General features: G+C 40.9%; 3 protein-coding genes across 6 annotated transcripts in view, besides 1 other annotated feature; 1 reads left to right on the forward strand and 2 right to left on the reverse strand.

Moving 5' to 3' along the window:
• CG9171 (uncharacterized protein) overlaps window positions 1–15,081 on the reverse strand; it is a 33,252-nt gene extending 18,171 nt beyond the window's left edge. Inside the window, exons 1-3 of one of the 3 annotated variants that reach the window (NM_001169420.3) lie at window positions 14,872–15,001; window positions 13,946–14,105; window positions 2,793–2,812 (exon numbers count right to left, since the gene is read on the reverse strand). The gene's annotated coding sequence lies outside the window, so the exon portion shown is untranslated. Of the gene's footprint in view, window positions 1–2,792; window positions 2,813–13,945; window positions 14,240–14,871 lie in introns of all 3 variants that reach the window. The other 2 variants (NM_135114.5, NM_164660.4) reach the window with 2 other exon arrangements.
• Window positions 15,082–15,344: 263 nt separating this feature from the next.
• On the reverse strand, window positions 15,345–16,803 carry CG14005 (uncharacterized protein). 2 transcript variants are annotated; one of them, NM_001273178.1, is made up of 3 exons: window positions 16,506–16,803; window positions 15,676–16,436; window positions 15,345–15,582 (listed from the first exon to the last, which is right to left on the reverse strand). In NM_001273178.1, the coding sequence occupies exons 1-2, from the start codon at window positions 16,712–16,714 to the stop codon at window positions 15,698–15,700; spliced, it is 948 nt and encodes a 315-aa protein (NP_001260107.1). In that variant the 5' UTR covers window positions 16,715–16,803; the 3' UTR covers window positions 15,345–15,582; window positions 15,676–15,697. The 2 variants fall into 2 exon arrangements, with proteins under 2 accessions (NP_001260107.1, NP_608959.1); NM_135115.4 differs by having other exon boundaries at window positions 15,345–16,436; window positions 16,500–16,803.
• Window positions 16,804–17,047: 244 nt separating this feature from the next.
• Window positions 17,048–18,858, forward strand: CG7239 (uncharacterized protein). Its single transcript, NM_135116.4, has 2 exons — window positions 17,048–17,540; window positions 17,600–18,858. Exons 1-2 carry the CDS (start codon window positions 17,233–17,235, stop codon window positions 18,669–18,671), a joined length of 1,380 nt encoding a protein of 459 aa, NP_608960.2. The 5' UTR covers window positions 17,048–17,232; the 3' UTR covers window positions 18,672–18,858.
• Window positions 18,859–19,107: 249 nt separating this feature from the next.
• Window positions 19,108–19,143: a mobile genetic element.
• Between the last annotated feature and the right edge of the window lie 517 nt (window positions 19,144–19,660).

The raw sequence follows: 19,660 nt of genomic DNA on the forward strand, positions 1-19,660 counted from the left end.
TGTTGGCTATTCTTAGCAGTCTGTTGGCTTTCTTGTGAAGCGGCGTTTACAAACGAATGAGATTTAAAATAAATAACTGCCACATATTTTTTGGGGGGACCCTGAAAACATTTAGAGCAAAACTCTGAAACGATTAAGGGGGCGCTTTTGATATGAAAGACCTGTGTCAGCTATGCTTTTTGAGATGCAGGCATGCGGAAAAAAACTAAACAAATCATGTAGGAAAAACTGAATATATTGTATTTACTATTCGGTCAATGTTTCTACTTAGATACTTTTGCAATGTCCAATACTCCCAGGCAACTGGGATTTTATTGCTTCATTTGAGGCGCTATCTGGGGTGCGTGGTAATTAAATTCGTGATTTTTGTAGTTTCTTTTCATTGCCAGTTTCCCGCCTTTTTTTGTGGTAATGTTCGCCTTCCTCGAGATGTTATTAAAAAGATAATCGCAATCTTAGACATTTTATTTGCCGCTTCTTCCCTCTTCATTTCGTGGAAATTAAATAGCAGCCGCGGAAGGGGCCAGCTTGCTACTTCTTGTTACCTTGAGAGTTCAACAAGCCAAGACAAGGAAGCAACAACAAGTCACAAGCAATTAAGCCACACACAAACTTAACTCCGAGGTCAGGCAGGTGACCAGTAGTAGTCCGGGGCACTGAGTTTGGAGGTGGAGATGGGTAGCTTTTGTTTGGACAATTAAATTCGGGAAGGAGAAATATTCATATCTTTGTGCGTGTATTTGCCAAAGGTCGCTGCCGCCTTTGTTCACTCGGTCATTAAGCATTTGATGCAACAAATTGAATGCAAATGCCATTTATTGCGATTTAGTGGGTTAGCTATTGTTTTCGTTATGCCATTCTCATTCGGCAGTATACAAATTATGAATGATAAAGCATTTGTAGGCAAGCAAAGTAAATAGATGAAAATCCAGAGCAGAACAATTACTTTTTTTTTTGGTACAATTACTACTTTATAGTTCAGGATTTTTTAGCATCCCATTTCCAACTATTCATTTGTTGTTTTAAAGCTCAATTATCTAGGTCATAAAGAGCTGTTGGCAAGTTTAACGAACTCTCTACCATAAACTTTTAATGTATTCGTGCTTATCTTATATTCATTAGCTTCCGTTCGAGTATCTTTATTTTGCTAAGCGAAAAAAGCAATTGAATTTACATGGAATGTGTGCGAATGAGTATAAAACAATACATTCGAAAGCAAACCGAAAGTCATTGCGAGAGAAATCTGTGCAAATGAAGAAAAGGTGTCAAGAACTTTATTGACAAGCAGTCCTCAAGCTGCCAGGCATTCGAAGAACCATCATAAAAAAAAACCCAGACCGCGACCCAAAGATCTCAAGATCCCAAGAAAACCCGTGTGTAGGAAGCAAAAACTGCGAACAAAACGCCAAACAAACTTCAAACGTGACAAACAGTCAGATGGAAAAAGGCACAAATAGCTTGTTTTTTTTTTTTTTCATCTGGCAAATGAAGTACGTGAAAGTTTTTACAACTGGCGGGCTCATTTTGGTTCATTTTTTAATCCAGTTTAATATTGTTCGGTTTCGCTACTTGTCATAAAAATCGACCGGACCAATCCACACTTATTGAGTTCAAAGTCACACGATCCGGCCGCGTGCAATGCGATTCCAATACAAAAAAACTAGTTCCCCATGTGGGGGCAGTGAATGAAGTAAGCGATAGGTCGACATACTTTTCGAACTCACTGTCATTGGCAAGTAAATGGAGCAAAAGCGACATCGCAACTGGGGGCTTATAAGCCAAGTTGGGGAGGAAAACGACTTAAGGCATGGGCGTCGTAATTAGTGCTGGTTGGTATATTATTTAACACTCTAATTGGCATATGAAACGTATAGTATAAACGTATAGTTTCTAAGATTACTATACTACACTATACTAAAATGATATCCTAAATATTCAAGACCTCTGAACCTAGACCATTCAAAACTCGGTGGCCCAGGCATCCACATTGCCACTATTCCACTTCACGTTTATGGCCCAGAAACTCATTTGCAGCTGACACAAACGGCGATGGCAGTCATCCAAGTCAGTTGCAATGAGCAACTGGCTGGCTGGCGGAGATGGGTGGTTGGCCACAAATGCCAGCCATGGTCAATATCAGACGCCAACGAAGAGGTCTTCGGGCCAGTCCAGAAAAGCTGGCAAGCACATACATACATATAATGCGGAGGAGCGACGTGGAAAACGTGTGACACAAAATATCACTCTCATTTGGCGATGATGTTGCTGCTGATAATCATGGCTGTGCGGCGGGGAATAGTGACGGGTGTAGTAAGGCAATTGCATTTATGTGGATAGTGACGAATGTCAACGGCACACGCTAATTAAGGTTAATGAAAACGACAAGCCGGGCTCAACAAAATAAAGCATGACAACAAACAGACGGCGGTGATTAACGAGGACACAGCTAACTAAATTGGAAGTCTTTATGTTTACTGCCGGATAATCCAAATATTGGTATTACCTTGCCCGAACCAGCGAAATTAGCATAGACCTTTTTGTTTCTCTGGTGTCGGCGTAAAAAGTTTTCGACTTTAGTTTTTTGAAATTTGGCACGTACTTCTGTTCAACATAAATTAGGCCCCCCTTACCATCAACCTACATCTCAAAACAGACCCTAATCTCAGTAAAATATTAGTTTTTTACTTGAAACAGATGTTTACAGTAGATTCATTTTAGCCAATTCAAAACCTAAGCGATTGTGGCAGAAAACTGAACTTCAAGTTGAGTAAGAGAAAATGGCAAACACTTACCTAATTTATTTTGCTAGTTACTGAAAAGACAGAGAATATGAAAAATTAGTCATATGTAATAGATGTAATTAGTCAATTGGTCATATTCTATGTATTTCATATGTTGTGCAATCTTAAACTCACATTTAAGTTAGGTAACTAGTTTTTAAATAGATTTTCAATTTCGTATTTTAGCCTAAAGCAAGCTAGAATGCAATGCAAACAATGGATTTTGGGTTAGCTACACAATGTATCTAAAATAGGCCTCCGGCCAATTTCTACGCATTGCAGACGAACCGTTAAGGTCTGCTTTAAAATGCAATTCAGCTGCATTTGGTCTGTTTAAAAATTGATGCGCCAAGGAACACAAAGACGCTGTAGAGTAAAGCAAACTGCCTTTCTGCACAGCACATTTTCCCCGTCATCGTCTGCTGAATAAACGGTGCCCTGGGGATGCAGTGCAGCCAGGACTCCCTGCCCCAAGATTGTTGCCCGTGTTAGCAGGTGTGTACTTCGGACTTCTTGAGAGGAGTAGCCGGAGCTGGCTGAAAGGAAAACAAAGCAATTCAACGCTTTTTTGTACCTAAGAGGTTTAGGTTGTAAGTTTGCAAATGCTTTTCACCCATTTTTGCAAAGATGATAGCTTAAAAAAACAAATGCAAATTTGTTCCGTTTCATGTTATTTGAAATAAGTAATTCGTGGTCACACATTGTGCAGCAATTTTATACTTTTATGATGTAAGATGGTTTTCTTAAAAGCCGCTTGACTGAACCTCCTTGCTCACCCATTGAATCCATAGAAGGGCTCATCCCAGCTCAGCAGTTGGTCCTCGCCACTTGACTTCTCGAGTGGTGATAGGATTACGGTTGGGGATGTTGCAGCCAGAGCAAACTCAACAAATAAAGTCATTTATCTGTTTTGTCTTGAGACATGGAGGAGTTAGATGCACCGAGGCCGAGTGGAAGCCATAGGTCAAGAGCACTGTAGTTGAATAATAAGATTTTTCTAAAGTTCCTTGGAGTGGAAACTTTAAAAGTGCTCTTATAATACTGAAGTTAGGGAAATACACTACAATATTAATAGAAATCAAATGATGTTGGGACTTTTAGATTAGGCTATAAAATTGTCTTCCCAAAACTCACTCGAATTCTAAATTCTGGGTAGACATAAGCAAAAGTAATATTTTCTTTACAATTTCCACAGTTATATTGCATGTTAACTGTTGCAAATAACTTACAGCCAGTAACTCGGAAAATTTGTGAAGGAGGGCCGCACAAATGTGCACATAACTCTTTCCAAACATCTTAAAGGACAAAGGACCAAGTTTCAGTACCTAGCTACAAATTTTAACAGTCGCTCACACTTTCCAAAATCCAAACATCATGTAGTTGGCTTATGATATCACTTTAAAACACAAAACAAGCTGCACAGCATGCACTTCGTGTTTTAAAATATTTAGCATGCCATATGGCACTTTCGCAGGGTCAGCCAACAAGGGAATATTAAGGATTCGAATAGCGGGTTGGGCAAAAAGGACCACAGCCTCAGCTTCTGCCAACTTGTATGTCCGGAAGGCAATATCTGAATTCAGGTAACTGCGACGCTCAACCAAACGCCGCGCACAATGCAAAATTTATTAGGTTTGGCAAGGGAAAACCGAAGGATAGCAAAGTGGAAACTCAGAGAGAGAGAAAGAGAGATGCCCTAGAATTGGAAAAGAAATCCAGCTATGCTACTGCAAATGAAGATTACAAAAATAACCAATCAATATTCGGAACTGGAATATGATTAATATTTTCGTTTTTACTGCTATCTTAATTAAAAGCTGGAACAGAACTACAAATGCACAAGCAAACCCGATTTTGTTAATATTTACATTTTAGTAAGTGTGTTCAGAAATGGTTTGGTATTTGGAGCCAGGAAAAGCAACAACTGCAGGCAAGTCGATTTCCGCGGCATTTTACACACTTTTGGGAACTCTGTATTTTCCGCTGCATCTGTGGTGAGGACTATGAATAGGTCCTTGCATGGTTTGAACCAATAATAAAAACCAAACGGCCCAGGTTTGTACTTGAATAGCCGAAGATTAAGCAAGTGTGCCTGGCACACCGTGGCATAAAAAAGGCTTTCTCGGCGATTCCGATCAAATTGGACAATGCTCTTAAAAAAATATACTAAAAGAGTAGCATAGCCCCAAAGTGCTGCTCAAACTGTTAATTAAATTAGCTGCAAATGAACCATAGACCAACAAATCAAACCACCTCTAATGATCCCATTGCATGTACATTGCAGACAAATTTGTCTGACGCTCGTAATTTTAATTAACAAAGCAAATAAACTGTGCGTTTCCCCGGGGAAGCATTCGCTTGGCTAATGGAATACATTGGGACGACAGGCAATATATATACTATATAAATATATAAACTAGGGACTCACATAAAGATACCGCCAACCAGACCCAAAACAAAATTGTTTACCCGATCTGATGGGCGGGGTAGAGAAATAAAAGCGAAATTGGATTTGTCGAATAGCTCTGGGTGGTGAAACTGAGTCTCTGGTCGGAAGCTAATTTAAATTAGCGTATTTCATAAACTCTTTTTTTAACAGAAAACACCGAAAAAGTACCACAACCCCTAGCAAAACTTAAAACGAAAATGTCCGAGTGAATTTAGTTGCAGGCAGAAGGTAAAGCGTCTGCTAAGTAGAATGCTTTACACAAGTGCACTTAAAATTGCATTCAAAATTAATTGAATTTCCAGCAGCGCAGTCTGCAGACATAATCAGCTTCATTTTGGCAAAGGGTTGAGTTCCCAACAGCCAACACTCTGCCAAATAATTGGTCTTCAATAAAAGATAACTATCCTGAAAATGGGTTGAACATTCTATAGCTAATTGAAAACGATATTTTTTGCTGGTATACATGCGTGTATACAACAAGAGTTATTAGTAACTGAGTTGGTTACCCTTTCGTTGATAAGACGGCATTTTCCAATCACTTGTAAAACAAACCATGTCGTACATTTGGTTTCTGCAGCAATTGAATTTGGCTACCAATTTGTTAGATAAGCTATCTTGGAATTCGAACAAATCAGAATCGTGCTTTGACATTGTACCAAAAACAGACGATTTTTAAGTGGCACGATAAAAGACCAATTAAAGAGTGCATTAAACTTCTAACAGCAAATTGCTTTTAATTCCTAAAGCCAGTCAAGAGCTCTTCAGAATTAATTGCACTTTAAAAAAAAATCCGCGTAAACTGTTTTGCAAAATTATTTATTGGTTCTTTTATAGGCTGCATAGAGTATAAACGGATTATTGCATTTAATAACAAAGGGGTTTGCTTATAAATACAAACAAATTAATGATTGAATAGAGTATAAAAAGTTTAAAAGACCCATTTTATCGCTCATTAGGGCGGGTGCCTGGAAATTTAATAGAATTGATATCAAGTGATTTGAAGGTTGTCGTAGGCCAAAAGATTAGATTAAAAAGGCGTTACCTACATAGCTAGAAATTTAATTATAATAGTGCTTATCAAATCATTAAACAAAGGCGTTGAAAAGTGAAGAAGAATATAGATTAGTCATCCTGAGAAAGAAAATTACAGTGCATGAATTTTACAAATATTTCCTTGCAATATAAAAAACTCATGAAATGAAAGTAAATAATTCACTGACAGTTTACGGAGCTCAGTAGGAAATTACTGCGAATTTCAATTATACTTAGCACTTTGTATGTAAATTGAATGGACTGATAAGTATTACACACGCACTCGTGCCCAAGGCGGCAATCAGTCAAAAAAAAAAACAACAACAACCAGCCAACCTTAAAGATGGCCAAAAGCAGTGGGGCCTTAAAAATACATATGACAAACGCATGCACAGCCCAAGGCAAATAATAAAAAATAAAAAAAAACACAAAAAACCCCACAAACATTTAAGATTCTGATTCGATTTGCATATATTTCTCTTTCCATATGACACATCTGCCTGTTAATTTCGAGCATTTTAAAAACGAATATTCGCCCTAAAGAGATGATTGCCCTTTTTGTAAGCTTTCGATTACGGAAATAAACGATTTTTAAATGAAGTTATTTTTGTTATTTGTTAGTCAAGCTACGGTTTCACACCGAAACCAAGTGGATTGTGAAACTTTCTCAATGGCCGCCTAATCATGATGGTTAAGACCAAATATTTTCCAATTAACCAAATCACATTACACGGTGAACTGGGCAGGTTTTGTTTAATTAAGCACTATCGCAATCAATCTTGCAAGGCATCATCTAATTTTCAAGTCCATTGTGTGTGAAGTTTCAGTTACGTTTCAAAATGGAGGAGGCTGTGATGACAAAAGATGGTCTTTGACACGCAACCTAGTAGATAATCTCGTCTAGCACTTAATTGTAGCATTTCACATTACATTAGAGCCAAGAAACTTCACTGGCAAAAGGAAATGCGATGAATGTGCAAGGTGCTGCAAAGATAAAGGAATCATCATTATCATCATGACGAAAGTGATGTGGCATGCTGTAAATAACAAACCGAAAACTCGTGTACGGAAAAAGTTCGAATACAAGTGTCAGTCGTGAAAGAAGCAAAAACAGGACGCCCCTTATGTTTGGGCAAATGTTGGGTCCAAATTACACAGATAGCATTACAAATACACAGGAACACATTTTTTGAGGGAAAACTTTTCGTTTTCCTAATTCACGGCTGTCACTTTTCGCGTCGAGCGGGACGAAGAAAAAAAAACGTGACAAGCTGACGTTATCAATAAAACACACTGAAAGCGCACTTGAGTTCAATATAAAATCGAATATACCAAAGGCATTTTTAATGCCAACAAATATCTAGGTAGTACCCAATTTGTGGCCCCAGTTAAGCGCCTCCGACCCGTATCTTGAATAATAAAGAACAAAATGGCAACCGTTCTGCGGATGAGCTGTAACTTGGCTAAAATGGCTGTGGCCACCATTATGATGAATCGTTTGCGGGCTCGGGCGCGGTTTACGAGGATTTAGGTTGTAAATGGCTTTTAAAGTGCATTTTAAGGTAAAAGTATGGCCACGTTTGACAGCAGCTAGCTTAGTGTACTTAAAAGTAGGGAATAGGTTACGACTAAATAAACTTTCCAGTCGATACTTAAACTTGTTTCGATGGGAATTTTCGATGAACTGGCAGTGGCTTTTCATTCCTTCTATCTATATGCTGACCATTTGGAGCTTTGACTCCCCATTGAATCTGGCCGAAATAAAATAGACTATTTTTATTCAACTACGGAAACTCGGCTGCCTCTTCCCGTGACCAAAATTGATTTATGATGTCTGCCACACACTCGCATTCCATGGAGCGCTGAAAGTTATGCAACATCAGCTTGTGGCCCACAGGGTGAATTACCATTTGGTTTACCCGCAACTCCGTTTATTGCGCCCCTTCTAAGTGGGCGTGGCACTGGATAGGTGTCAGCTTCCTGCCACTGGGCGTGCAAATTCGCCGAAACTACGCCACACTTCCACTTCCGTCGCTTTTGGCCATACGTTTTTTATTAACAATCATAATTCATATTTATTAATGTGCTCAATTTGTTGTTAATGACATTACCCGCCTTTGGGGCCGCGATCCTGGTGCCTGCACAAGGATCCATTGTCGACACCCAGCTGCTGTCATGATTTTTTCGCCTCTTAACTGCGCACGAATATTTGGCAAGCAGGTCGTTATGGATGACTCCTCTCGAGGTGGCATATTGATTTACCGGCTGGATGGATGCTTCAGTGGGCCAATAAAGGAGTGTAGCTATCGAGGGGTAAACTCAGCAAGCTTATGATAAACTACTATTTAAAAGGCATTCGATAAGCATTTTGAATGAGCAGTTTACCATTTATTTAAGTTAAAGTGGAAATGATAGTTAAATCTTATCACAAGAATAGTGAATTATTTTTGTACAAATAAGCTTGTTTAATTAGGATTTTCAAAACAGGCAGCATTTTGGTCAAGGACATTTTCATATTTCATGCAACGCTTATCCTTTTAACCAGCTCGCAGTTCTCCCATGCTAACCAGTTAAAATAAAGCTCTCAGGGAAACACATTAAAAAGGCCACTACAACAGCAAGTGACCAAAAGAAAATAATTAAACAAGTACCACTAAAACTAGTAGGGGAAAATATGAATCTTTAAATGACTGACAGTAAAAATGCACCAACAAATAATCAGTTTTTCGCCAGAGTTTTACACAAACTCTATTCTGGTATCTTTTTTCGAACCCGTATGTTTTGGTAACAAGGAAAATGTGATTTTGGCTCACTAAATTACTTAGAGAATATGCACATTGTCCCATTTTTAAACAGACTTCCCGCAGCGAACGTTGAAATTTGTAAAGATTTATTCTTACCCGGTTTTAATGAGTACTCAAAGGCAAAAATAAAGTGGGTGGGTAGTTCATGAAGGCAATTTGTCAGTTTTTGTATGCGCATCAAGAAACTTAAGTACGTTGCCATATTTTTCACAGGCAAAAAAAGAGAGACAACTGAAAAGGCAATGAAACAAAGGAAAATATTTCGTGCACGTTGAGTACGCAATTATTTAAAAACCCCAACATACTTTGTAAACTCCCTCTGCAAACGAAAAGCAAACCAGCCATTTCAAACGCGTTAAGAAAAAGGTAATTATAAAAGAATTTTACTTTTAATAAATTACACAGTGGTTCAGTCTGCATTGTTGCAAATCCGTTTATAGCGTTCCGAACATTTTGCCATACTAATCGTTATGTCCTTACCGCTCATTCAATTTTCAATGGCGCTTATTAAATTGAATAGGTTTCCGACCACTCAGTTCAATCAAATGAACAGATCGCCAGCCGAAGGTCCATTCTATGCCTATCCATTCAGCCTCCTTTACCACTCTGCCACACTATTGATTTAAAAGCCACAAGCGCCCTTGTTCTTTGCCTGTGCCAGTCTGTGCGTGAGGAAAAGCTTTTAAGTAATCAAGAACCCAAGAAGAATGCAGTTCAAAACTAAAATGTGTTTTTCACTAATTCACTTAACAGGAATCCAAGCCGAGTTAAGGCACAGTGTTCAAATCCCATCAAAGGTGGTGCCGGGCGCTCACGAGTCGGATTCTTTGCCAGCTTAGCTGGGGACAATAAGTGATGAAATTGGTTTCCACTAAGGACTTCCCGTCCATGGCCTGGGTGCCACAGTGGTCACATAGTGCTCACGTCCTTGTACACTCAGGCACACACAACCTCAGAAGCACATTCACGAACAAAAGCCCGTGGCCCAAGTCTATGTCAAGTTTGAGTGGCTGCCACACTCCATCACCCATGGTCCATCCTCCTAGTCTTATCTCTAAGTCGTCTCAACCGCCTGCACTTAGAAAAACGATCCATTAAACACCTTTTGAGCATTTGACAATATCGAGAAAGAACTTTCCTGGGCCAACACGAATCTACTCTAGTAACTGTAAGTTTTTAAGAAAATGTTTAACATCTGCGGCTTGAAATACCGAAATTTGCCACAATTTTTCTCCACGTATAAGGAAACTGACAACACAGGCGGCTTTTCCACTTGGCAGCCTGCCAAAAACTACACACAAGCTGCAAAGACGAAGAGCATAAGTGATGGGGGTAAAGGCAAACGAATTTTAATTAAATTTCGTTCTTTTCCCCACTGAAGTGCCACCTCTTAGTCGCTTACCATTGTTGGCATATAAATATTAAAATCCAATACTAAGCTTGCATTTCAATTTGATATCTATGCTGTTATGTATTATGTTTTGAAGTGAACTATGGACTGTTTTAAAGGCTCAATCGAGTTTAGAAGAATCCCAGTCAAAACAAACAATAATAAAGCAATAAACAACAATAGCAACAGTCTGTCTTTAGTGAGCAACCCTTTTGCATAACAATTAGGCAACACTGGCAGAGCCAACCAATGATTTGTGCAAATGCCTTTGACGTCGCCTTCAAGTTCTTCACTTTTTTAGCCGACAAACATTTTCTCTCGTCGCTTGAACTGTATACATTTGCATAATAATTACAACTAAACTTTTGCTGCTCGTGCATGAAAAGCGACGCTTGTGAGGAAAGTACTGCATAAATATTGCCAGGCGCTTGAATTCAGGCAATTCGTCCTAATGAAATTATGCCATTCTAATTGTGTCATCTAGTATCCTTATTTGTCAGCAACTCTAGATGCATCTGCAATTTTTAAGAAAATGAATAAATTTAGATACCCTTGAAAGTTAAATATCCATAAAAGCAAAAAAGTAATGCATCTTTTTAGTAAAACTCATTTCAGAACACATTTGGCGTTAGACCAAAACAAATTTGTTAACTAGGTGTAAGAAATTGCATTAGCCTGCTAAAATGAAATGCACTAAAAGATCAAACTAATGGATCTATTCACAAGTTGTTTATATAAACAAATATATCTGGTTAATATTATCCCAAAGTTCGTTTATAAGCGCAACATAAAAAGCAAGGAACCAGAGTTGCCTAACCTCCGTTTTAACGCTTTTCCCCAGTAAACTGACTTTCGTTGAACCCTCATCTAGGGGTTAGGACCCACAAGCTCAACTACAGCCCTTTAAACAACCCAGTTTCCCTCGTTTCAATTCAATCAACCATTAAGCAACCGACCGGGCAACCCAGCGCTTGTCATGCTGACGATGACATGGCCCCTGGCCGTGGAGAAAGGTGTCAGAACACCGCACACGGGGCGCACCTGTCCAGCTCCCGCTTCCAATCCCAATTCCGAACCCAATCCCTATTCACCGCCCTTCCCCTGCCCGACGGCATACCCCTGGCCATGACTGACGGAACTGACGGTTTTGCGTGCCCAATTGTTAAAGGAAGTTGGATAAACATTTTGTTGCCCTACAGTTGTCATGACAAAGCTGACTGCCCCATTTCATATTTGGCCTAAACAAGAGAAACTGGCAACACAACACAGCGCATGATGAGCACATTAACAAAATGTAGTAAAATAGGAAAGCAAAAGATATTAATGCCAATTAGTGGAAGTTTTGAATAACTTTGAACTTCAATGCGTGACAGAGAAAGTTCAGTTAAGGAACGAAAAAAAAAATCCTAAAATTTTAATTTAAGTTTTGTTCTTAAACCAAACTTTTTTAGATATCATGATAGATATCTTTTTCTCTTAACATAAGATGTACGTTACAACTGACTGATTTCTAAGGTCTGGGTCTTGGAAAGTGTAAAACGTAAACCAAAACCAAATGAACAAAACTGCTTATTTGCGGTTAACCACAACACGGCAATTCAATACCGATAAGGAATCCAGGAAAAGGCTTACGAACTTGCTAACCCAAGTGGACTACAAAACCTCACGCCTTTTCTTATATAAATTTGATAGAAACTAAATTACTTATTTATATAAAAATATTTAAATATTGGAATTTATATATGTTAAAGTAAATAAAGAAACTAAAAGTGTATATAGCGTAGATTTGGTTACACGTTTAAAAACGGGTTTCTTGTCAACCAGTGTAATAAATGCTGTTGCTCAAGATGATTCAGTTGTCTCCATGACAAACAAAATTTGTGTAAATGCATATGTGAGCTTTGAAGTTACGTCACTTGTAGGTGGGTGACCCCCTGGGGGTGTCATTTGTATTTCAGAAGTCACCAAGCGACGTATGGATTTTTCAGGTCAAAAGGGGCAGAGGAAAAATTAAAGAAATAATAATTTCAATTTATGTTAAAAAACTTAAAATGCACAAGAGGGTATTTCTAGCAAAGAGAAATTCACCAGAACTTATTCATCCTAAAAAGCATTTTTAATCTGGGAAAAACTATTTTACACTGTTTATTTATCGAAAAGCTTTGAAGTGCATAGGCAGAAATCAGCCTTCTGGAATTTTCTTGGCAACGATTATAAACTTCCGCTTGAATCTTGTGTATTAGATTGTTTCTCTCGCTATTTATCTAAAAACCAGACATCTTTCCGAGCTAATCGCATCCAAGGTCCTATGTTCTACGTAATCCCAACACCGCAATGCGTTGGTATCGCCTTAAATTTACCAAGTCCCTTACTATAGTTTCTTATCTACAATATGCGACATCAGATACCAGATACTGAGCTCTGTGATGCAGAAAACTGCTCTGCTTGTTTTACTATACAAATATTCGCAATTATTGAGAAAAACATTTGTTTAGTTCAGTTATCGTTTGATTACCCAGAAAATGATCGAATCATACTAATGGTGTAAATAAGCACGTGTTTATCAAGTATAAATATTTAATAATAGGGCGAAACACATGGAACTAAACGCGCAAACTGTCGTATAATTGGCAAATATTTTATTAATAAACAGCAACACAACAAGTTAAGTAGATCGTGTTAAATTGCCCGTTCGAACCACTTCGCAGCGAAATGTTGATTTTTTATGTACAGCTCATGTCTATTTTTATACAACTTAAGATCCATGTACTTAATAAATTGCATAGAATTGTCAGATAACAATAAAAAGACAGTAGTGCTTATAACAATGTGGAATACACAATTACCTAATACACTTCCTCCTATATTTAGCTTTTTTCGACACCTCCAAGTTCTTTTTTAATAGTCGTGCGCATAAATTAAGTTATATATTTTCGAGTGTTTGCTAAGTGACAATATTTAGCCACAAACGACGAGAAGATTTATGTGGACTCCGGCGATTTAATGAGCTGTTTTTAAAGAAAACAAATGCCAAACAAATTTTTAATGGGCTAACAAATGTGTTGTTAATGTGAAAATTAAATCGCGATTGGAAAATGGAACTCATCAAATTGGCAATTAACCAAAACGATTAATTTCAGTTCTCTGCCTGCGAATAAAATGGAACTTGTTATGATTTTCCCATAGATTCGATAATGATTGCCAAGAATGTTATCAATCTTATCATTCAAGTGGTATAGAACCGCATGATTAGCGCTCAAGGAAAACCCCATAAATGACGACAATCATGGGAAATTTTAAACAAATTATGGTAACATTATAAACCTTAAAAATTGTACTTGATGTAGTTACGAAGTTGGTCTGATATGAGTAGCAAATTTCATAAAAAAAAAGGCGGAAGACGAAAAAAAAAGGGGCGAACAATAGCGCCAGTTAGGCATGATGTATAAAATAAACTTTTACAATTGTTAAATATTATTATCGCACTTACATCACACACACAGCGAGGAGATTTTCGATTTTTGTGCTGCTGCTGATGATGATTTAGATAATTTCTTTATTTCGATATTTGCTGGTGGCCGCACGAATTTGAAATTTGATTTCTTTTGATTTGGCTTTGTGTTTCGTATTTTGTTGATTTTTTGGCTGCTCTTTTGGGCGAAACGAAAAGAAATCGCGCTAATATTTCTGCTCTACCTGCTGTTTGTTGTTGCTGTCGCCTCGCTATGCTTTGCTTTGCTGACCGTTTTCTATGAATGAAAGAGGCGCTGGGCAAAAGCAACAACTGCAACAAAACAGTAAAAAAAAGACGTGAGAGGCGTGACGCGACAGCAGAGAAAAAAACCGAATTAATGATGGGAGGGGGGGGGGGGGGTTAGGCGGGGCAAAGCGAAATGTAACGAAACGGGTTTTCACATAGTTTGTAGCCCAGTGTTGTGGCCCTGGAGAAAGAGAAACGGAGGAGACACGCAAAACAGAACGAGAAACTTTTACACTGGCCAACAAACAGTGTGAGAAGGCGTATGGGTGCGGGGGGTGAGGTAGGGAGAGGCGCGGCAGGGCTCAGCTGATTGTGATTGGGATTTTCGGGCATGCCACATGCAGCGGCGGCAACAGCAGCAACAACAATAACAGCCTCCCACTCTCGCGCTCTCTCACTCGCTCGCTCTCTTTGCTGCAAATCGAATTTTTTGTTGTTTATTTAGGTGACGCTCGCACACATTGGCAAACATTTCAATCCGTGTGTGCTGCACACTTGTTTTTCCTTCTTTAGCCCCGATTCCACGGCAATTTGTGCACTTCGCTGCCGTTCGTTTGTTTTATCCCAATCTTAATCTTTATTTTTATCCCAGACTGGCGGCTGGCTGGCTTTCTCCGCACCGCACAAGCACACACACTCGATACAATCGCACACACCTTGATGCGCTCCTTTGGCGAGCCACTCATTTGATTTAAAGGCCTTTTCCGATTGGCACGCGCGTCCGCCACCCGCACACACGCGAAAAACACGACCGTTTCGCTCGAAGTCTCGAAATCGAAAAAGTGGAAAAGCCTACAAAAAGTCTGTGGCATTTCGGTTGGCAGAGAGCGCATTGTGCGCTAAGAGAGCGACTAAGAGAGGTCCGCATGCGGTGTTTGCGGATATTTTCACATTCCGGCTACGGCCACACTGCTGCAGCAGGGGTTGATGAACAAATAACCGGCGGTTGTTGCACACGCTAAGTTGATCGAAATGCAAAACTTAATAGGCTATTCACACTGATTTCATTTGAATTTATGTTTGATTTCGTTACTATTATATCAACAAGATATTCTGTAACAATAGAAATAATAGTATAGTCTATATAGTATAGTATATATATATAGTATAATAGTCTTTCATCTAATTTATTTTTTAGCCAGTTGTTTAGTTTTAGTTTTTTTTTTAAAAATGTAGCTACCATACAAGTTCGCCTCAAGACAATGTTTTTAATTTAAGACTAAAGACCGTATAGATTGATCTTTTGCACAGACGATTGTTCATACACATTACACTTATGACGCTAGAAAAAGAACGTTTGAGAAATTATAATATCTTCGGTTCGCTATGCTGCTGCTTTGTACGTCGAGTGAATTAGACATCTGTGTCTGAGAAAGGAACGAATTGAAAAACATACACAGGGTCGAGCGCCGCGACTCTATTCCCAACTTAAAGCTAAAGCTGTCATACAATGTCCTTACCACGTGGTGCTAGTAGTCGGGATCATGGTTCCAGCTTGATGGTCGTTTGCTTTATTAACGCCAGCACTGCCTCCTGCCGCTCCATATACGCCAGAAAGTTATGTTTCATGTCCAGGAACTGCTTCTCCTTGCGCACGAGCGACTGCAGACAGGCGTCGTTCTGCTGCTCGAGCAAACTGTTCTCCTTGCGCAGCGCCTCCACTATTGCCATTGTGATCTTGCCCGAGTGCGGCAGTATACTACGTCGCCCTCGTCTCCTTTTGCTCGCCGAACGTTCGGCGTCCGTCTGGCCACCGTTGGTGTGGCCTCCATATGGCGCATCCTCTGCCTCGGGCAGGATGTGGTTGGCAGGCGTGAGAGGCGACCGCTGAATGACACTTTCGGCAGTAGCTCTCTCCAGGTAGTGGCTAGCCGCGTTTTCCAGCTGCGTCACTGTGGGCTTGTATTCAATATTCACCAGCTGGTGGTGTTCGTCTGGCAGAGGCTCTGTCTTCACTACTGCGGGAACTAGGGGCTGGGCATCGAGGAAGGTGCATCCCTCTGAGTCGCGCTCAAATTTTAGCTGGGCGGGCGAAGTGTATAGCAGTGGCGGCAGGGCGGGCAAATCCACACGTGCTGTCGCACGGATCGTCTCCAGCACATTGCGGAAATGGAAGAGGGCGGACGACGGCCAGGCAGGACAGAAGAGGCAATCGATCAGCGCGTAGAGACGCCAATCCTTCGCGAAGTTCGCATTGCCCCCCACGCGATTGCGATCGTTCCTGCAGAGAAGTGGAAGGAGATATTAGCACTGTGAACTGACCCGAGCCGCTGCTGCGCCTCACAAATACTTGTTGCGGTAGCTGTTGATGCGCCGGCGAGCCTCCTGCTTATTGAGCCGAACTCCGTTCTGCTGCAGGCCGTGCGCGATTTCCCGGAAAATGGGCAGGTTGTCCGTGTAGGAGGGTATGGCATGCAGGTGCTCGCGCCACAGCCGCAGTAGCATGGCCTCCTCCAGCGACGTGTAGTAGCGCAATCGCAGGTGCTTCTGGCCGCTCATATTCCGGTCTAATTTCAATTTTGTGGAATCGTTATAATCCAAACATTTTCGTACGTGACCAAGGACCAGGCGTGGAAATACCAATAACGCTTGAGCGCGGCAGGCGCCAAAAAATACCATCAATGATTTAAATTTTCTTATAGAGCTATTGAAATCTGGAAAAGATATATCTAATATCTTAATAATTTTATTTCTTAATATTGGACTAGCCCCAAAGCCATTCTCCCAGCTGTAGTATATACATGATACTGATATGGTACTAAATGAAATTTATTATATTACTTATTTCAGGAAATTCGCTCAGGAATCTAGGCATTTTCGGCGTTCTCGCGCCGCAAGGTCACACTCTTCTGTGTATCAGAGCTGTTGTTGATTTTTTGTGCGGAAAAACTGCACTTGGCTTCAACCATTCTACCACAGCGTCGCATTGTGTAACTAGAGTGGAGATCGCATATCCAAAGGCAACGTTACAGGGATACATCTGCGGGAGCAGATCAGGAGCCGGTGCAGAGCAGTCGATGGACTACGAGAAGCTGGCGTTGAACGCGGGCGGAAGCGGCAGCGGTGCCGAGCAGGACTTAGGCATGTGCGGTGGTCAGGAGCTGCTCGATGGCAGGGGCAAGGAGAAGGCGCGTCGCTACTGGACGCCCAGCGAGGAGGAGCGCCTGTACGAGATCTGGGGACGCGACAACTGGCGCCTGACGCGCACCGGCAAGAACACCATCTTCTTTGGCCGGTGGGCCGAGGAACTGCGCGACCGGTTCGCCGTGGACGTGAAGCCCGAGGAGATCCAGATGAAGGTCAACCAGACCAGGGCCAAGTTCAGGTAGGTAACCGTTTAGACACTTTGCTATACCGGATTAACTGACTGGTTTCCCTTTTAAGGCAAGTCAAAAAACAGCTGCAGGCGGATCCTTCGAGCTATGCTACGCGCTGGAAGAAGTACGACATTATCAATCGCATCCTGAAGAACCTGCACAGGCCCAAGAACGCCGATCCGCTGCCGCCAGAGGCGCTGCTCAACAACCGCGACATGACACCGCCCCGGGATGATGCGTCCGCAGAGCAGTTGCAGCAGCAGCCACAGCAGCAATCCGTTCAGCAGCAGCAGCAGCAAGGCTTGGGACTGGCCAGTGAGCCAAGCACTGCCACCTATTACAATAGCAGCAGCAATAGCAATCACGGCAGCAGCCACAACAACAACACCAGCGGCGGAGTTAGCTTCAACACGGAGCTGTTTACGGACCAGTATGACGAGGTGGTCAAGCAGGAGTACGAGGACGATGAGTACCGCTCCATTCCCTTTCAGGAGCAGTTGCAACAGTATTCCCCAGCCGAGCCGGCTCAGCTGCTCGAGCTGCAGACGCCACAGCAGCAGCAACAACTGCAGCAGCAGCAGCAACAACAGCAGCAGTTCCAAACAAACTATGAGTCGCAATTTCAGCAGCAGCCGGCTCAATTCAATAACAACAGCGTTATTAGCACTGCGGCCACATCGACCGTCAACCATCAGCCCATAACGGCGGTAGCCTATATCAATAGCAGCAATAACACCATCAGCGTGGCCACAAACGCAAACGGAGGCATGCCAGCGCCGGTGCCCGCACAGGTATCGGCATCGGTTCCGGCTGCAGCTCCAGTTTCGACCACCAACAACGCCGTCGTTGGCGCCTCCCCCGTCCCTGTGCCACGGAAGCGCGGTCGTCCATTCGGATCTGTGAATCCCCCACACGCAGACTCGCTGGAGGCGCTCTACATGGAGGAAGTTCGGCGAAAGAACCAGCTGCTCTACGAACAAACCAAGATATGTCGGCAGCGACTGGAGCTGGAGGAACGCAAGGTCGACCTCATGCAGACCTTCTTCCCCAAGTGTCTTGAGCAGCAGGCGCAGATTCTGAGCCACGTCCTTCAGCTGCAGAAGCAGCATCAGCATCCTACGGCCCAGCGGCCGCAGTGAACTCCTTTTCCGACTTTTCATAACCTCAATTTTGGACCGCAGTGCACGAACACTGGTTTTCAGATACTGGATTGCTGCAACATGCCGCTTCGCAGGCTGATCGGTGCCACGAAACTTAACAAAAAACATGCAAAACTGTTTGTAAGATTAAAAAGTAAACTTAAATAATAAATATATTTAAATAACGAAAATCGCTGGATTATTGCTTTTTTTTTATCGATTTTCGAGTTTTGAAACCGAAGGGTTATATTTTCACAATCGATTTCTGCAAAGTTATATAATAATATTATTTGGAGCAAAGAATTTTATAATTATTTAATAGAAAAATAACTTAAAATCGAGGCACTGAGCACCAAATGTAAAATAACATTTTAAGATTAAACAGCGCTGAAAAGTATGCAACATTTTTATTAAAGGAGACTAGCATACACCCTTGTCAAAGACACTAGAATAGAATATTCTAGGGTCTTTGCCCTTGTGGATGGATTGTTTATGTCAATGTTTATAAAATCGGCAGGATCTTTAAAAGTGCATACAATTACAAAAAACAAACGATCTTCATCAAATAAAAATTGAAATAGGAATGCTAGATACTTATCCCATCTCAATCTTCTTCTTGAAGTTGAAAGAATATAGTTAGAAATCGAAAGTAAAAATCTTTGTTATCTTTACTTTTAAAGCCGTGAAGGTAGACGCCCTCCTAATGGCAAAATATTCTACATTCAAGTATGAAATCTATTTAAGAAGCTGAATTAGAGGGATTCGACTGTAAGATACTCACTACACACTCAAATAAAACGACTTGTTTTGTGCCATCAAAATCGTGATAAATAAAAAATAAAATAGTTTAAAAAGCGAACATAGTTTCATCGCAAAGAGGTATTAGCTAGTTCTCAGGGCTCCGAAGTCTTTATGAGAATTAGTACTAATGAGTGTCGCTTCCACTTGTTAAATGGGGTCTTTCGCTATGGTTTTCCCTTCATTGGCCG

This window comes from Drosophila melanogaster, chromosome 2L (genome assembly GCF_000001215.4).
Source record: "Drosophila melanogaster chromosome 2L".
Lineage (NCBI taxonomy): Eukaryota > Metazoa > Arthropoda > Insecta > Diptera > Drosophilidae > Drosophila > Drosophila melanogaster.

Coding starts and splice junctions, on each gene's coding strand:
- CG7239 (NM_135116.4), top strand. CDS start 17,233: ATGGACTACGAGAAGCTGGCGTTGAACGCGGGCGGAAGCGGCAGCGGT. Junction 17,541..17,599: donor CAGACCAGGGCCAAGTTCAG/GTAGGTAACCGT, acceptor TTCCCTTTTAAG/GCAAGTCAAAAAACAGCTGC.
- CG14005 (NM_135115.4), bottom strand. CDS start 16,714: ATGAGCGGCCAGAAGCACCTGCGATTGCGCTACTACACGTCGCTGGAG. Junction 16,437..16,499: donor AGCTACCGCAACAAGTATTT/GTGAGGCGCAGC, acceptor ACTTCTCTGCAG/GAACGATCGCAATCGCGTGG.